We start from the raw sequence: 17589 nt of genomic DNA, 5'->3' as shown, positions 1-17589 counted from the left end.
GTAATGAATCAAAATTATTTATCCAGAAAGGTAAGGACCAACATAGAAGCTATTCAGCTCATCGTGGATAACCGCCGGTGTGCCGCTGCTTAAGAAAAACCTACATGCATTTTTTGGTTATTTTATTGAATTGGATACCATTGCCTCACCCTCAAGCAACGAGCGTGGATCATCCGACTTTTTTTTGATTGAAAGACGTAACCATTTCACCTCTGCTTTCCAATGTTGTCGGATCCTATGATTTTACTTGATGTTGTCGGATCCTTCTGAAATATTTTCTGTGCATAGGAACTGGCTATTCATGTTCTTCTTTTTGTACAGTAACAACTGTGATTAATTGTGCCGTTCTTAACTGTGCTACCCGTACCCAGGGGATTTTCTGTGCAAGATCTGATATTCTTTATATCTTACATTAATTGATTCTCAGATCTGAAATTCTTTATTTTAAATCTTGATAAATGTTTGAAAACTTCACATCTGAAATTTGGATCCAAAATAAAAACTTGCAGATCTGAAATAACCTTGAAAAACATATTTTCAGATATGAAATTAGATCTGAGAAACTTTTTGTTAAGCTATACTTTATGCATTTCGAGCAAACATTGAGTTTTTTTTCGATGTTTCTGCAATACGCAATTATGTTTAGATCAACAAGCGGTAAAAAAAACTTCCGGATAATTTCTCAATTTTTTTCGAATTAACTTTTTTGTTCAACTGAGATGAAAAGTTTTCCAAATCTGTCAGAAGACCTATAAATTTTTTGGTTTAAATGCCCTACTTATGCATTTCCAATTTAAAATCTAAGAATAAACTAATCTAAGAAACAAAGAATTTCAGATCTTGTTTAGAAAGTACGTATGGTACGGGATATTCTTGCTACTTAGACAGACAAGCTTCGTGGGTAGAGATGATAGCTCAATTCAGATGCCGAAGCTGTTTTCATCTATTTTAATTACTTCTTTTTCGCTTGACTGGAGATTACTAAAATTTGGAAAATTTTGGAATCAATAGATTTAAATTTTTTATAATTCATAATTTTCACTAATATATACAAGAAAAGTTAACGCTTTTGGTGCAAGTTCACAAATTTTTCAGATGATTTTAGCAAGCTTAAGATTCACAGCAGAGAGAGAGAATGAATTTAAGCCTTCAACTAATTGTTCGATAACGTTATGTAGCATCAGAAAAGACGACTTGGAGAGGACAGACATCGAGATCGTAGAATCCACCAAGCAGGCTTTCAATGAGCCAAATAATTCATCATTTTCACGCATTTATAAATTGATCATTTTGTTCAGTATTTTGTTCTCATTTTTTCTAACTGTTCATTTTGTTCATTTAATTTGTTCTCGATTTCTTAGCCATGTCAGTTTGTTCACTTTCAAATTCTGTTCAGATCAATTGCGAGCAGGTGTTATGTACTCGTTGCGCACGCTCGGCTTTCGTCCCTCTTCTTCCTCTTCGTCTTGTCCATCCTCTTTCTCATTTTTCTTCAGATTTTCAACGTCATCGTAATCCTGCTGCGTAATCTTCTTCATTAATTCGGCCATAAATTTTGTAGTAAATTCGAATTCCTACGTTTTAATTTCCTATTTCCTTCAATTTTTCTTAGTTTTTGAATCAAATTTTCGGCTCTAAAGAGCCAAAGCGCTGAAATAGAATGATATTTGCTTGAGTATAAGGTAATTTTAAAGAAAAATCAATTCACAGTTCACAATAAAAATTAACAATCAATTTTGTGGATACTGTTTTGAATTATTTTTGTCAATATAATTTTAATTTTGTTTTGAAATTTTAATATTGTTTTCCAATAAAATAAACTTTTAGGGCAACTTATTGACATCTAAAAATTCTTCGCGTTTATGAAAATACAGTTTCACAATATTCTTTTCTTGAAATTGTTGTTTAACTACAATAAAAGGTCGATAAATTTGATTATGGACTGAACCGCATTTGAATGAAAAATATTCTATTCCTGAAATTCTTCAAAAATAAAATGTTGACAAAAAAAGAAAAGCACATCAAAAGAAAAACTTTGAGTGAAACCAGGCGCGGATCTAGAAATTTCTCAAGTGAAGGGCGGATTTTCAAAAACATTTTGAAAATTTGGCGACCTTTTTTTAAATCCGCTTCTGTGTAAAACCCTAAATTGTTTCAGATGTGAATTTAACAAAGAAGACTGTCCTCCTGGGCGATTGGAATCAAGTACTCATTTGGCTGTGATGCCGGCTCGTTCTTTTGACCTTTGATTTCAGGTTCAAGGTATTCGTTACTCTTCAAAGGCAAGCATCCATCATCGTCAGAGTTATACTCTACTTTTTTATCCATTTCCTCATAAGCTTCGTTCTCGTAGATACTATCCGCGTCGCTCTTTAGGTCGGGGTTTACGTAGGCGGCCAATTCAACTCCTTCTTTCACTTTGTACTCGGCATATGGCTCATCCTCCCTATAAAAATTTTGAAACAGTAAACTCGTTGGAAAAGATTTTTTAAATAAGGCTATAAATATCTGCAAGCACCAATAAACAAAGCACTATTTCATGCAAAATGTACTGGTCTGAATCTAAATTTAAAATGGTTGTTCGGCAAAGGGTTAATCGTTGCTAGTGCAATAGAGGCCCGTGACTTATGCCCAGAATTTGACCAAATGTGGCATTTCCAGACATTCGCGGGAATGACACTGGCACGAACGAAAGTGCAATAACAAATTGAAACTCTCTCAAAACTGTTAATTTTTGGCAGATATTTGTATTTTTTGAGTGTGTTATGATTTTTTGAGTAAGCAATTTAAAATTTTGCTAACTGAGATTACGGCTAATGACAAGGAGCCCGCGCCGAGCGCCCATGGATCAGAATTGCTTATAGATTTTATAGAGTTTATAGATTTTAATAGAGTTGTTTATAGAGTTTATAGATTTTAATCTATATGGTTTGTCGATTTCAAACCATATGGACTATAATCCTAATATTTTATAATCCACTATTATTTTAAATAATAATAATCTACTATGATTGATAACAGACGCTTATGATGGATTCTTTGAGAGGTTGTTGATGAATTTTACCATTTGTACATAATTCATCTCATTTCCATGTTAAGGCATAGTTTTTAGGTAAACATTTCAAAATTTCTTATCTTTCACATTTATTTTTTTGAAAAGATTTTACAAAGTTATATATTTTGCACTTTTTCAATTGTCAGTTCATGGGAGCTTAACATTTTATTTAGTTTTTCTTTTTGCCAAAATCACGGGGGAGGTGGAGGGGCGTTTAATGGCGGTGGAAATGGGGGGGGGGGGGTGGGGGAAGGAGTTCAGGACTTAAGCGAGGGTTATGTAAACTGAGGGGTGGGGGTCGAAAAGTTTTTTTTCGAAAATTCGAGTCGATGCATTCATGACTGATTTTCTCGCTTCAATTGATTATCAGAAGTCAAAAACAGAGCAGCCAAGTTGACAATCGCGTGAAGTTCGGGCTACTCGCAATTGGCGTTTCCAGATAAATTCGAGAGAGTAGAGTTGTCTGCTTATTGACAGACAACATCGAGAGTGGCTACCATAGTGAACTGATGTAGTGTTACAAACTAGTAGAGCAATTATAAACTTCGTGAGTTAGCTAGTTGTCTTGATTTTGATTGAATTGCATACTGCAGTTAATTCCAGAGCATGCCCATCATGTCTTGAGTCATTGAATTGAATTATTACAGATTGTTTTGCCTGATTATGTTGAGACATGGTGAGTTGCTAGATTGATCCAACTAAGATGAATCCAACACACACTGTATAGTAAACAATACTAAAAAAGACAAAGTCCCGATCCTGTTTTTAATGGCGTTTGCGTGTATTAGTAAATTAGAGACCTGGCTATGGAGGCGTTCTTTTTTTAATTTCTAGATTGGGTTGTCATTTTGGTACTAGGCTTTTTAGTTGTCTAGTTGAATAATCTAGTTGTCTAGCTGAGTTCTATGTCTAGTTGAACTGTTCATTCGCTCCGACCGATTGAAATAAAAAAAGAACAAGAGATAGTGTCTCTGGCCCTTAAGCCAATGGCGTTGGAGCCTCTCATTGTTGATCTCAAAAGTGACATAAGCGAACGACTGTTACAACACTTGAAGACAAAATTAATCTAAATGTCTGGTTCAGTGTCGTACGACGCTGGTATCACAGCGAGTGTCGGTGTAACTAAGAAGTTGGAAGCAAACAAAGTCAAACTTCAAAATTTTAATTACTTCTCTATATTATAACACCTTGAAGTAGTCACAGTTTTTTACAAAAATTCGATATGAAATATAAAATGATTAAGGTGAGATTCGGTTGTTATTGAGTGGTCGCCAACTGCTTTTGGGAGATTCACAATTTTACTGGTTGTCCCGGGTTTCCCTATTTTCCTCTTTATTATCGCTAAAATTAGCTGAGCAAGATTTTGCATCTTCTCACCTTAGTTTCTATAAGCTTGCCATAAAAGCATGACAATTGTATACAAAGCATTTCTACCGATGACAAGTCGTTTGTCTTTTGTCTTTATCGTTATTTTTTGATGTCATTTTGTAAGCATCATATATTCTCAAATAAACTTCAGCTCTGACTTTGACTTTTCCTTAAAATAGTTTTGGGTTATGTTCTTAATTAATTTCAATTTCTTTGTGTCTCTACCAAACTTGGTAGAGACGCATATCTTGCTCAAATTGTCTCTATTGCTCATGCTAGGCTTCAACGCAATGTTTTTTAACGCTATGTTCGTTCACGCACATGGAAGAATTTGTCAAATTTGGGAGAATTTGTCGAGATTGGCTCTAGTGAGGTCGACTGTAATATTTCCGATGCGATTGAGTCGGTGGATAACTAAGTTAGCGTTGTCTCAGCTACCAGCGGAGGTTTGGGGGCACAATTGGTAATGGGGTCAAAAAGTCTGAAGGTGACAAATACCGGAAGCAGGCTGGAGATGTGATGGCTGTGGGGCTGCCGACCAAATGTACGACCGTGTGCTGCTCGAGAGGTTGCTTTTCGGATGCCTGGTGCGACTCGACATGCAGTAACAAGTAGAAAAGTGCTCAAAGCTGTTACATTTTGTCAGCTTTTTTTTTTTTTTTGCAACGAGTAGAAAAAATATTCCTGTGTTATGACTTTTTAAGGAAATAAATTTAGGTTTTAAGAAAAAAGATAACTTTTCAATTGATTTTTTCCTAAAAATTTCCTGTTTGTTTGTTATAAGCAAATTTTATAGTTTTTGAGCGTTGAAGGGTGCATGGAATCGCCCTCAATATAAAGTTTTGGCTTACTGCTGCAAATTTTTGGGCTAAACTATATGAATTTTGTTGCCAAATTTAGTTTGTTGCTACATATATTTGTTGCTATTTAGCTTGTTGTACACACGCGGCGTTTATGATGAAGTCTAAATTGAAAATTGCCATGCGCCAGAGATGCCATGTTTCTTGTTTATATTAATGCCAAAACGGGCAATAATTCTTGCTCTTAACAGTTCGATCATTTTTGCGATTGGGCATTTTTCAAACCTCCCAATAACACAGACGCGTTTTATTAATGACCTTATATAAGGGATATAATGATTTTTTACGAGAGAGGAGGTGGGTTGGAGCCGTCTAAATCTATTTCTGAGCGTCCGTCCAAAATTGTTTAGGTAATGTATCGCTGATTTTTTTCGAATCTTTTGAATGAAGAACATCATGTAAGAGCAGTGAACTTACCAAAAAACCATGTTTTGACACGCGGAGTACTTATGATGATTTTGTTTCAAAATAATTGTGTCTTTGTGAACTTTTAAGGTGAAAATTTGACCCAACTTAAATAAAACAGTAAAAACACAGTTTATACAATCTCTAAGTACTTTAACAAATCATAAAATTCTCAATTTAAAAACGTTTTTACAGCCATCCATGTCATCACAAAGATTGTAATGGAAAAAAAGGGTGCTGCAACTATTGTTCAGCTCATTCTTGTAGTTTTGAGAAACTTTAAAATAATGGGAACTAGGAAAACAAATCTCTATGGCTGTCAATTTTCAAAACTCAATCAGCAAAAAACGAACTAGTTGGTTAAAGTGGAAAAATTTCCATGTTTTATGGCTAATTTTACTAATAAATGATCAAATTGCAAAAAAAGAACAAAATGAAAAAATGAGTTTGACTGTTTCCATATTTACCCGCACTGTCAAAAATGGATTAGGATCGATTTTAGTATGAAAAAAGTACGTTGATTAAATTTAGATCGATTTTAGTATGAAAAAAGTACGTTGATTAAAATTAGATCGATTTTAGTATGAAAAAAGTACGAAGTTTAAATAAAAAGATGAAGATTGATTTGGATTGACTTAAATTGGATTTAAATTGATTTTAAATCCCAGCTAAAAAAAATTGATCTAAATCGATTTTAAATAAATTTAAATGCATTTTTTCCAGTCTGAATTTGTTTTTATTTTCTTCATTCAGTTTAGATTCTTCATCATTTTAAATCAATTTAAATGCATTTTTTCCAGTCTGAATTTGTTTTTATTTTTTTTTTCATTCGAGTTTTATCAGTTATCAAATTTATATTGCATTTCAAATTTTATCAAATTTTTATTGCATTTAATTCTTGCCTATCATTTTTCATTTTACATCCATAGCGTTTTGTAGCACAAAAAAGACCAAATAGAATGACCAAAATATCGATAAAATTCTTTGAATTTCTTGAATTTAATGAGTTCAAAAACTGATCTATATTGACCCTTTTCGTTTTTCGTTTCATAAGTTGTTGCTTAAAATCTGATTTAATTTCAAGACTTTCTATGATTTTATTAATATAATAATATCATAATCTGATTAACAATAGTTTTCTGTGATTTTATTCCAAATTTTTGTATTTAAAACCTGATATATGTGGATCATTTTATTGAATTATACAACATCTGGCACGAGTATTTATGTTTAAAAAATCGAGAATAAAAATTTCCAACAATTTTTTAAAGGGTATATTTTTTTCGCCGTGTTTGCAAAAAAATCGATTTGAGTGTGTCGGAAAATCCATCGAAGTCGATTTAAATCAATTTTTTAGACACTTAAATTGATTTGAAATTTTCAAAAAGATCGATTTAAATCGATTTAAAATGGATTTAAGCGAGATTCTGATGGATTTAAGTAAGATTCGGATGGATTTTAGTGAGTCAAAAAATCCATCGAAATCGATTTAAATTAATTTTTTAGACACTTAAATCAATTTAAGATGTTCAATCAATTTAAATTGACCAAAAAAAACCATTTCTGTCAGGGCGGGTAACTATTGATGTTCAATTTATTAACAAAACATTTTTTTGTTCTATTGCTGAGATTAATTAAACATTTGAAGTTTTCAATTTCAACATTTACCAAGAAATTACAAAAACAAAAAAACTGATACAATTAATGATTGAAAATGTTTACACCCGGAGGAATTGAATCAAATTTTAAAAATAAAAGCTTTTACACTATCAAAATTACCTGTTTTATTTGCAAACTGTGAAAACCAAGATGAAATAATTGCCAAAGTTGGTTAAATCTGGTTGATTTGTTATCCAGAAAAGAAAAAGTTTGTTGGCCGCAACAATTGGCATGCTATCAAGTTGAACCATATTAATGGCTTTTGCTCAATGGATTTCAATCAATTCAGATAGCCCATGACTGCCCTTCACTTGCTTATGAAAAATTCTCAACAATTGTGAGCTGGTATGTAAAACTTTATTAAAACAAACTTATGGCTACTTCATAATTCATCCGTATTTTTAACTCACAAGTGGACAATTAAATACAAACTCAGTTTTTTCCAAATTACTTGTTTTTAAAGATTTTCTGAGACAGCTTTCGCTGCGTTACGATGTCTGTCTGTGCAGTCGAAAGGCACAGTTTTTGGTGAGTTTAAAACACTGGAATCCAGAGACAAGTCTTCAATTATATTCCAAAAATTAAGTGGATTACAGGGGACCTAGGAAATTTGACGATAAGCAAAAAAGACGAATGCTACAAAAACGAAATTGGACGAAATTTTGGTTTTACAGATCTGTCATTTAAGACTTCACTGCTACGAAAAAGAAAGGCCAACAAAATTTTTTTTAAGAGAAAAGTTGCACAAGTACAATATCTATAATGTCAACTAAAAAGAATTGACACAGAAAAATACAAAAATATGTAGGGCAGAATAGAGATATGTCTTTTTCAATTTCTATGATGTAGGTTTCCCGATAATTTTAGTTGCCTAAGGGGAATTGATCCTTCGCGAGCTTTTATTGAAATAAATTTACGCCAGAGTTTTTACCGGTCAATTCAAGTGATGTCTGAACCCGAATATGCTAATAATTTCTGCAAAGTTTCCACGATTTTTTTTTCCACAAGTTCATTTTCCGCTTTTTAAATTAAATTTATTTTATCTGGTACGGTTGTTTGTTGACTTGCATGGGTTATTGTTTGCATGAAACATCTTTTATTATAATTGAAAATTCTGTAGTTTTTTTTACCAACTCGATTTGTTAAATTTTATTTGTTTTCCTTTTTTCGGCGTAATATATCTAAACGAAGATTTGTGCGTGTGTGTTTTGAGGGTTAGGGGAACTTAATAATTTTTCATTATTCTGAAAATGCTTTCACAGTTTTAAAATCGTTTTCCCCTGCCTACTTGATAAGTCATAAGTCGTAAGTCACCTAAATAAAGTACAAAAAGATAGATTTCGTTCCTTGTAACAAATCAATTATGGCAAATAAGCTTCGTTCAACCAATTTGAACGATTTATAAGACGGATTAAATCTCGCATACGCGTTAATAGCGCGAATTATATTGCGCGTTAATTGTCCCAAGTTGGTCAAAATGGCCGAAATGGCAATCTTTAAACACTCATAACTTTATGAAAATTGATCACAGGTGAAATATCTTTTCAAATTTAAGTTCAGGACAAGCATACCTTTTGAATGATATTTAAAAAATCCGTCAAAAGTGGCTAGTTAAAAAGTCGAAATTTGTCTGAAGAAAAAAAAACCCAACCCGAGCACAAATATTCCGTTACTTTCGTATCGGAAGTCGGAACAATAAATTTCAAAGTTTGCAAACCTTCAATTAATTGCAATTAATTGGCGGATTTTGTCACTAGTCAAAAATTGGAAAAACAAAGAAGTCAATTAATTGCATCCAATTATTTGCAATTAATTTAGTCACCAATCGACTTTTACCAAGCCCTGCATAAAATGTCAATACCTTATCAAAACAATTAGGTTAAATGAGCTTAAAATGTCAAATCCGAATATTACAGGAGAGTTTTGAACTGAATAAGTTATGCATGATTGACATGTAAAAAAATTGATTTGAGTATGTCGGAAAATCCATCGAAGTCGATTTAAATCAATTTTTTAGACAGTTAAACTGATTTAAAACTTTCAAAAAGATCGATTTAAATCGATTTAACACGGATTTAAGTGAGATTCTGATGGATTTAAGTGAGATTCGGATGGATTTTAGTGAGTCGGAAAATCCATCAAAATCGATTTAAATTGATTTTTTAGACACTTAAATTGATTTAAGATGTTCAATCAGTTTAAGTCGACCAAAAAAACCATTTCTGTCAGTGCGGGTAACCATTGATGTTCAATTTATTAACAAAAATTTTCTCTTCTATTGATGAGATTAATTAAACCTTTGAAGTTTTCAACTTCAACATTTACCAAGAAATTACGAAAATAAAAAAACTGATACAATTAATGATTGAAAATGCTTACACCCGGATGAATTGAATCAAATTTTAAAAATAAAAGATTTTACATTATCAAAATTACCTGTTTTATTTGCAAACTGTGAAAACCATGATGAAATAATTGCCAAAGTTGGTTAAATCTGGTTGATTTGTTATCCAGAAATGAAAAAGTTTTGTTGACCGCAACAATTTGCATGCTATCAAGTTGAACCATATTAATGGCTTTTGCTCAATGGATTTCAATCAATTCAGATAGCCCATGACTGCCCTTCACTTGCTTATGAAAAACTCTCAACAATTTTGAGCTGGTATGTAAAACTTTATTAGACAAACTTATGGCTACTTCATAATTCATCCGTATTTTTAACTCACAAGTGGACAATTAAATACAAACTCAGTTTTTTCCAAATTACTTGTTTTTAAAGATTTTCTGAGACAGCTTTCGCTGCGTTACGATGTCAGTCTGTGCAGTCGAAAGGCACAGTTTTTGGTGAGTTTAAAACACTGGAATCCAGAGACAAGTCTTCAATTATATTCCAAAAATTAAGTGGATTACAGGGGACCTAGGAAATTTGACGATAAGCAAAAAAGACGAATGCTACAAAAACGAAATTGGACGAAATTTTGGTTTTACAGATCTGTCATTTAAGACTTCATTGCTACGAAAAAGAAAAGGCAACAAAAATTTTTCTTAAGAGAAAAGTTGCACAAGTACAAAAAGAACATAAAGTCAGGGGTTGGTAAAAATCAATTGGTAGACAAAAAGTCAATTACTTGAAAAGATTGTCAAAAAGAACGATTTAAATCGATTTAAAATGGATTTAAGCAAGATTCTGATGGATTTAAGTAAGATTCGGATGGATTTTAGTGAGTCAAAAATCCATCGAAATCGATTTAAATTAATTTTTTAGACACTTAAATCAATTTAAGATGTTCAATCAATTTAAATTGAACAAAAAAAACCATTTCTGTCAGGGCGGGTAACTATTGATGTTCAATTTATTAACAAAACATTTTTTTGTTCTATTGCTGAGATTAATTAAACATATGAAGTTTTCAATTTCAACATTTACCAAGAAATTACAAAAACAAAAAAACTGATACAATTAATGATTGAAAATGTTTACACCCGGAGGAATTGAATCAAATTTTAAAAATAAAAGCTTTTACACTATCAAAATTACCTGTTTTATTTGCAAACTGTGAAAACCAAGATGAAATAATTGCCAAAGTTGGTTAAATCTGGTTGATTTGTTATCCAGAAAAGAAAAAGTTTGTTGACCGCAACAATTGGCATGCTATCAAGTTGAACCATATTAATGGCTTTTGCTCAATGGATTTCAATCAATTCAGATAGCCCATGACTGCCCTTCACTTGCTTATGAAAAATTCTCAACAATTGTGAGCTGGTATGTAAAACTTTATTAAAACAAACTTATGGCTACTTCATAATTCATCCGTATTTTTAACTCACAAGTGGACAATTAAATACAAACTCAGTTTTTTCCAAATTACTTGTTTTTAAAGATTTTCTGAGACAGCTTTCGCTGCGTTACGATGTCAGTCTGTGCAGTCGAAAGGCACAGTTTTTGGTGAGTTTAAAACACTGGAATCCAGAGACAAGTCTTCAATTATATTCCAAAAATTAAGTGGATTACAGGGGACCTAGGAAATTTGACGATAAGCAAAAAAGACGAATGCTACAAAAACGAAATTGGACGAAATTTTGGTTTTACAGATCTGTCATTTAAAACTTCACTGCTACGAAAAAGAAAGGCCAATAAAATTTTTTTTGAGAGAAAAGTTGCACAAGTACAATATCTATAATGTCAACTAAAAAGAATTGACACAGAAAAATACAAAAATATGTAGGGCAGAATAGAGATATGTCTTTTTCAATTTCTATGATGTAGGTTTCCCGATAATTTTAGTTTCCTAAGGGGAATTGATCCTTCGCGAGCTTTTATTGAAATAAATTTACGCCAGAGTTTTTACCGGTCAATTCAAGTGATGTCTGAACCCGAATATGCTAATAATTTCTGCAAAGTTTCCACGATTTTTTTTTCCACAAGTTCATTTTCCGCTTTTTAAATTAAATTTATTTTATCTGGTACGGTTGTTTGTTGACTTGCATGGGTTATTGTTTGCATGAAACATCTTTTATTATAATTGAAAATTCTGTAGTTTTTTTTACCAACTCGATTTGTTAAATTTTATTTGTTTTCCTTTTTTCGGCGTAATATATCTAAACGAAGATTTGTGCGTGTGTGTTTTGAGGGTTAGGGGAACTTAATAATTTTTCATTATTCTGAATATGCTTTCACAGTTTTAAAATCGTTTTCCCCTGCCTACTTGATAAGTCATAATTCGTAAGTCACCTAAATAAAGTACAAAAAGATAGATTTCGTTCCTTGTAACAAATCAATTATGGCAAATAAGCTTCGTTCAACCAATTTGAACGATTTATAAGACGGATTAAATCTCGCATACCCGTTAATAGCGCGAATTATATTGCGCGTTAATTGTCCCAAGTTGGTCAAAATGGCCGAAATGGCAATCTTTAAACACTCATAACTTTATGAAAAATGATCACAGGTGAAATATCTTTTCAAATTTAAGTTCAGGACAAGCATACCTTTTGAATGATATTAAAAAAATCCGTCAAAAGTGGCTAGTTAAAAAGTCGAAATTTGTCTGAAGAAAAAAAAAACCCAACCCGAGCACAAATATTCCGTTACTTTCGTATCGAAAGTCGGAACAATAAATTTCAAAGTTTGCAAACCTTCAATTAATTGCAATTAATTGGCGGATTTTGTCACTAGTCAAAAATTGGAAAAACAAAGAAGTTAATTAATTGCATCCAATTATTTGCAATTAATTTAGTCACCGATCGACTTTTACCAAGCCCTGCATAAAATGTCAATACCTTATCAAAACAATTAGGTTAAATGAGCTTAAAATGTCAAATCCGAATATTACAGGAGAGTTTTGAACTGAATAAGTTATGCATGATTGACATGTAAAAAAATTGATTTGAGTATGTCGGAAAATCCATCGAAGTCGATTTAAATCAATTTTTTAGACACTTAAACTGATTTAAAATTTTCAAAAAGATCGATTGAAATCGATTTAACACGGATTTAAGTGAGATTCTGATGGATTTAAGTGAGATTCGGATGGATTTTAGTGAGTCGGAAAATCCATCGAAATCGATTTAAATTGATTTTTTAGACACTTAAATTGATTTAAGATGTTCAATCAGTTTAAGTCGACCAAAAAAACCATTTCTGTCAGTGCGGGTAACCATTGATGTTCAATTTATTAACAAAAATTTTCTCTCCTATTGATGAGATTAATTAAACCTTTGAAGTTTTCAACTTCAACATTTACCAAGAAATTACGAAAATAAAAAAACTGATACAATTAATGATTGAAAATGCTTACACCCGGATGAATTGAATCAAATTTTAAAAATAAAAGATTTTACATTATCAAAATTACCTGTTTTATTTGCAAACTGTGAAAACCATGATGAAATAATTGCCAAAGTTGGTTAAATCTGGTTGATTTGTTATCCAGAAATGAAAAAGTTTTGTTGACCGCAACAATTTGCATGCTATCAAGTTGAACCATATTAATGGCTTTTGCTCAATGGATTTCAATCAATTCAGATAGCCCATGACTGCCCTTCACTTGCTTATGAAAAACTCTCAACAATTGTGAGCTGGTATGTAAAACTTTATTAAAACAAACTTATAGCTACTTCATAAATCATCCGTATTTTTAACTCACAAGTGGACAATTAAATACAAACTCAGTTTTTTCCAAATTACTTGCAGTATATCTATTATCAAGTTCAACTATAATATCTATAATGTCAACTAAAAAGAATTGACACGTAAAATTACAAAAATATGTAGGGCAGAATAGAGATATGTCTTTTTCAATTTCTATGATGTAGGTTTCCCGATACTTTTAGTTGCCTAAGGGGAATTGATCCTTCGCGAGCTTTTATTGAAATAAGTTTACGCCAGAGTTTTTACCGGTCAATTCAAGTGATGTCTGAACCCGAATATGCTAATAATTTCTGCAAAGTTTCCACGATTTTTTTTCCACAAGTTCATTTTCCGCTTTTTAAATTAAATTTATTTTATCTGGTACGGTTGTTTGTTGACTTGCATGGGTTATTGTTTGCATGAAACATCTTTTATTATAATTGAAAATTCTGTAGTTTTTTTTACCAACTCGATTTGTTAAATTTTATTTGTTTTCCTTTTTTCGGCGTAATATATCATTCAAGTGATGTAACTTTTGTCGGCACATCAGCAAACGTAAGTGGTCTCCACAAACTTGTAAATTGATTCTTCAAAAGTAAGGGTATTCTGCAATTTTATATATTATACACTGAACAAAAGCAATTTTTGCGAGAAAAAGTAAATGCTACAGTATAGCAAAAGTACACACTATAACAAATGCGGAACTTAAAAGCAAAGGTTTTTGTCCATGGATTCCAATGATAAATCTTAAATCATTGATCAACAAAAACCGAGGAAGTACCCCAATGGTGTCTATGATATAATTTCCAGTTAGTTGTTTTTTTTTTCATTTCCCAGCAAGCCATTTTTTGCACCATGTATTTGGAAACACAATTTTTTCAAACTGATTAAGCCAAATTGGTTATTTAGATTAGCATGCTTTGGTTATTTGCGTGACTTGGTTATATTTATATATTATAAAATTGAGTGGCATTTGCGATGAGGATCCTTGAGATTGAGTTAATTTTAATTGCTGATACGATGACTTTAATTGCAGTTGCTGATGGTGACTGTTATATTAAAATGGCGATATTCATTTGAATTAAGTATACGTTGACTTTCACGCTGATTGCTGAAACTCAGAGATTTTTTCTCAACAATGCTCTGGTGGTTTTCAACCTAATTCAACTTTTCAATCTAAAACCTAATATGAGGAAATTTATTGAAGATATGAAAAAATATATGTTTCTGAATTTGGCTAAAAAAATTGCGGAATTCACATAAAATTTGTGAATTCCGGTTTCAAATGCGGATTTCGAATACAATTTTCACCTCACGACAGAGCTATTTTACTATTCACATGTATTTTTATTGGTATATGAATTCAACAATAAACTCCAGATTTCCGCAATACCGGCTGATTTTAGGGCGATTTTCAGAAATACAGTGTTTTAGATATTTGTTCGTGGAATTCAAAACAGCAAAATGTAAAAAAAAACGTAACAATTTTTGCACCACACCCATACCAGTAATCTGTTTAAATCAGATCTGAAATAATCTTTTTCAGATCTAAATTTCAGGTCTGAAATAGATTGTGAAATGTTTAAATAACGCTTGGATACTTTAGGGGTTGGTTGTTTTAGATCTAATTTCATTTCTGAAATTTTGTTATTCTTGGTTGTTTCAGATCTAAAAAAACCTATTTCAGGTCTAAATGCAGATCTGCAATTTAATTTTTCTTGGTTATTTCAGATCTGAAAAATCAATGACTACGGCACAGTTTTTGCTATTTTTGATTTTTTTTTGAATTCGATAGCTTCTGTTAGCTACTTGCTGGTACTCAGCAAAGTCTCAAGTTAGAGACTGCCAGAATATGTATCCTAAAGCATGAGGAAAACACTAGAAACGCATAAGTAGCGCATGAAAATCAAATATTTGACAGGTGTTCTGACAGTTTTTGAAAACTTTTTAACACAGTTGAACAAGAATTTTAGTTCGAAAAAAAAACTGAAATTATTTGGGAGTGGTTTTTACCGCTAATTAAGCTACCATTATTGGTTAATGCAGAAAATCAAAAAAAAAACTCAATTTTTTGCTCGAAATGTATAAATTATAATTTAACAAAGGGTTTCTCAGACCTGATTTTAGATCTGAAATTTTGTTTTTCAAGGCCATTTCAGATCTGAAATTCTTTATTTCAGATCTCAACTTCAGATTTGAGATTCGTAATTTCTGATCAGGATCTGAAACAAAGATTTTCAGATCTTTTCAGATCTTGCACAGAAAATTCCCTGAGTACGGGCATCTATTTTCAAAAGGTTTTTAAAAGTTTTAACAAGACTGCTCTTATCAGGGCGAAGCCCTGAAAGTTCCGACTGCCTTTTAACGTTTATGGAGCAGTCATAACATAAACAACATAAAAAATTTAAATGAAAAAAAAATAAAATGAAAAAAAAAAATTTTTTTCTAAAATTTGAAAATTTTTCTATGAAAATCATCACCCCACACGCCATATAAAGTACAAAACAATAGATTTCTCTCCTTGTAACAAATCAATTATGGCAAATAACCTTCTTACAACCAATTTTGAACGATTTCTCGGACGGATTAAATCTCTCTCCGCTTACGCGTTAATAGCAGAATTATATCGCGCGTTTATTGTCCCAAATTGGTCAAAATGCCCAAAATGGCAATTTTTAAACCCCCATAACTTTACGAAAAATGATCACAGGTGAAATATCTTTTCAAATTTAAGCTCAAGACAACAATACCTTTTGAATGATATAAAAAATTTCCGTCGAAAATGGCTAGTTAAAAAGTCAAAATTTGTCTGAAGAAAAAAAAACCCAGCCCCGAGCACAAATATTCCGTTACTTTCGTATCGAAAGTCGGAACAAAAATTCTAAAAAATTCAACTTTTTTTAAATGAAATCATCCACCCACACGTCATATAAAATACAAAAGAATAGATTTCGCTCATTGTAACAAATCAATTATGGCAAATAGGCTTCCTTCAACCAATTTGGAACGATTTCTAAGACGGATTAAATCTCCGCTTACGCGTTAATAGCGCGAATTATATCGCGCGTTAATAGTCCCAAATTGGCCAAAATGGCAACCTTTAAACCCCCATAACTTTACGAAAAATGATCACAGGTGAAATATCTTTTCAAATTTAAGCTCAAGACAACAATACCTTTTGAATGATATAAAAAAATTCCGTCAAAAATGGCTAGTTAAAAACTCGAAATTTGTCTGAAGAAAAAAAAACCCACCCCGAGCACAAATAATCCGTTACTTTCGTATCGAAAGTCGGAACAATAACTTATTTACGTTGCGTTAAAAGTTTAGACTATAGAAACGGGCATATGGGACCAGCAATAAACTAGTGATAACTTAAGAAAATCATAAACTTTTTTTGGTAAGATTAGCTGAGAACCTTTGATCTTGATGTATAAAATTTAATGGAAACGTTTTTTTGAATGTTCAATTGTTGATGTTTTTAGCAAGTATTTAACTTTAATTTTGTTTGTCAGCAAGGGACTAGTTGCAACATAGGAAAGACTGGGATAGTATATGTTATCAGGTTTACTAAATTTTGATCGACGAAAATCAACCTTTTAAAGTAACTATGCCTTTTATTTACCAATTTTGATCGACCACAATCAACATATTAAAGTAACTATGCCTTATTTATCAAATTTGATCGACCACAATCAACATATTAAAGTAAGTATGCCCTATTTATGGAAATCAGTTCAAGCTTGTACTGCCTCGGAATTGAGCATAAAACAGTAGCAAATATTGGCTCTTGGACGTTAGGGAAGAAAAACTGATTGTCCAGATACTTACGTTGACTTCCATTTATTGTCTGGTGGTTCGTACTCAATGTCTGGTTGAGCTGGTTTCACATATGTATTGTCATTGAACTTTCCAAGTTCTCTATGATTCCTAAAGCAACACACTTAAATAATCAAAAATTCACCAGGAGTATAACAAGACTGAATCAATCATTAAAAAAAACATTTTAGGGTGAAAATCTGGTTGTTACGAAGGCCCTTTACCGTATCTAGTATAGTTTTTAGCAAAAATTTTATTTCGAAAACCAAAAGATTTGAAAACTTTTCCATTGT

The 17589-nt window shown here is 31.9% G+C and overlaps 1 protein-coding gene across 1 annotated transcript in view; it reads right to left on the bottom strand.

Annotated features, from left to right (window-relative positions):
• Nucleotides 1-1982: 1982 nt before the first annotated feature.
• Nucleotides 1983-17589, bottom strand: part of LOC134839226 (uncharacterized) — a 38691-nt gene continuing 23084 nt past the window's right edge. Inside the window, exons 11-12 of the mRNA XM_063854707.1 lie at nt 17309-17407; nt 1983-2446 (exon numbers count right to left, since the gene is read on the bottom strand). Of these exons, the coding sequence (XP_063710777.1) occupies nt 2167-2446; nt 17309-17407 (379 nt within the window). The 3' untranslated portion in view covers nt 1983-2166. The remainder of the gene's footprint in view (nt 2447-17308; nt 17408-17589) is intronic.

Source organism: Symsagittifera roscoffensis, chromosome 2 (assembly GCF_963678635.1).
Source record: "Symsagittifera roscoffensis chromosome 2, txSymRosc1.1, whole genome shotgun sequence".
Classification (NCBI taxonomy): domain Eukaryota; kingdom Metazoa; phylum Xenacoelomorpha; order Acoela; family Convolutidae; genus Symsagittifera; species Symsagittifera roscoffensis.
The sequence above is the reverse complement of the archived record's forward strand: the minus strand, read 5'-3'. Positions and strand labels throughout refer to the sequence as shown.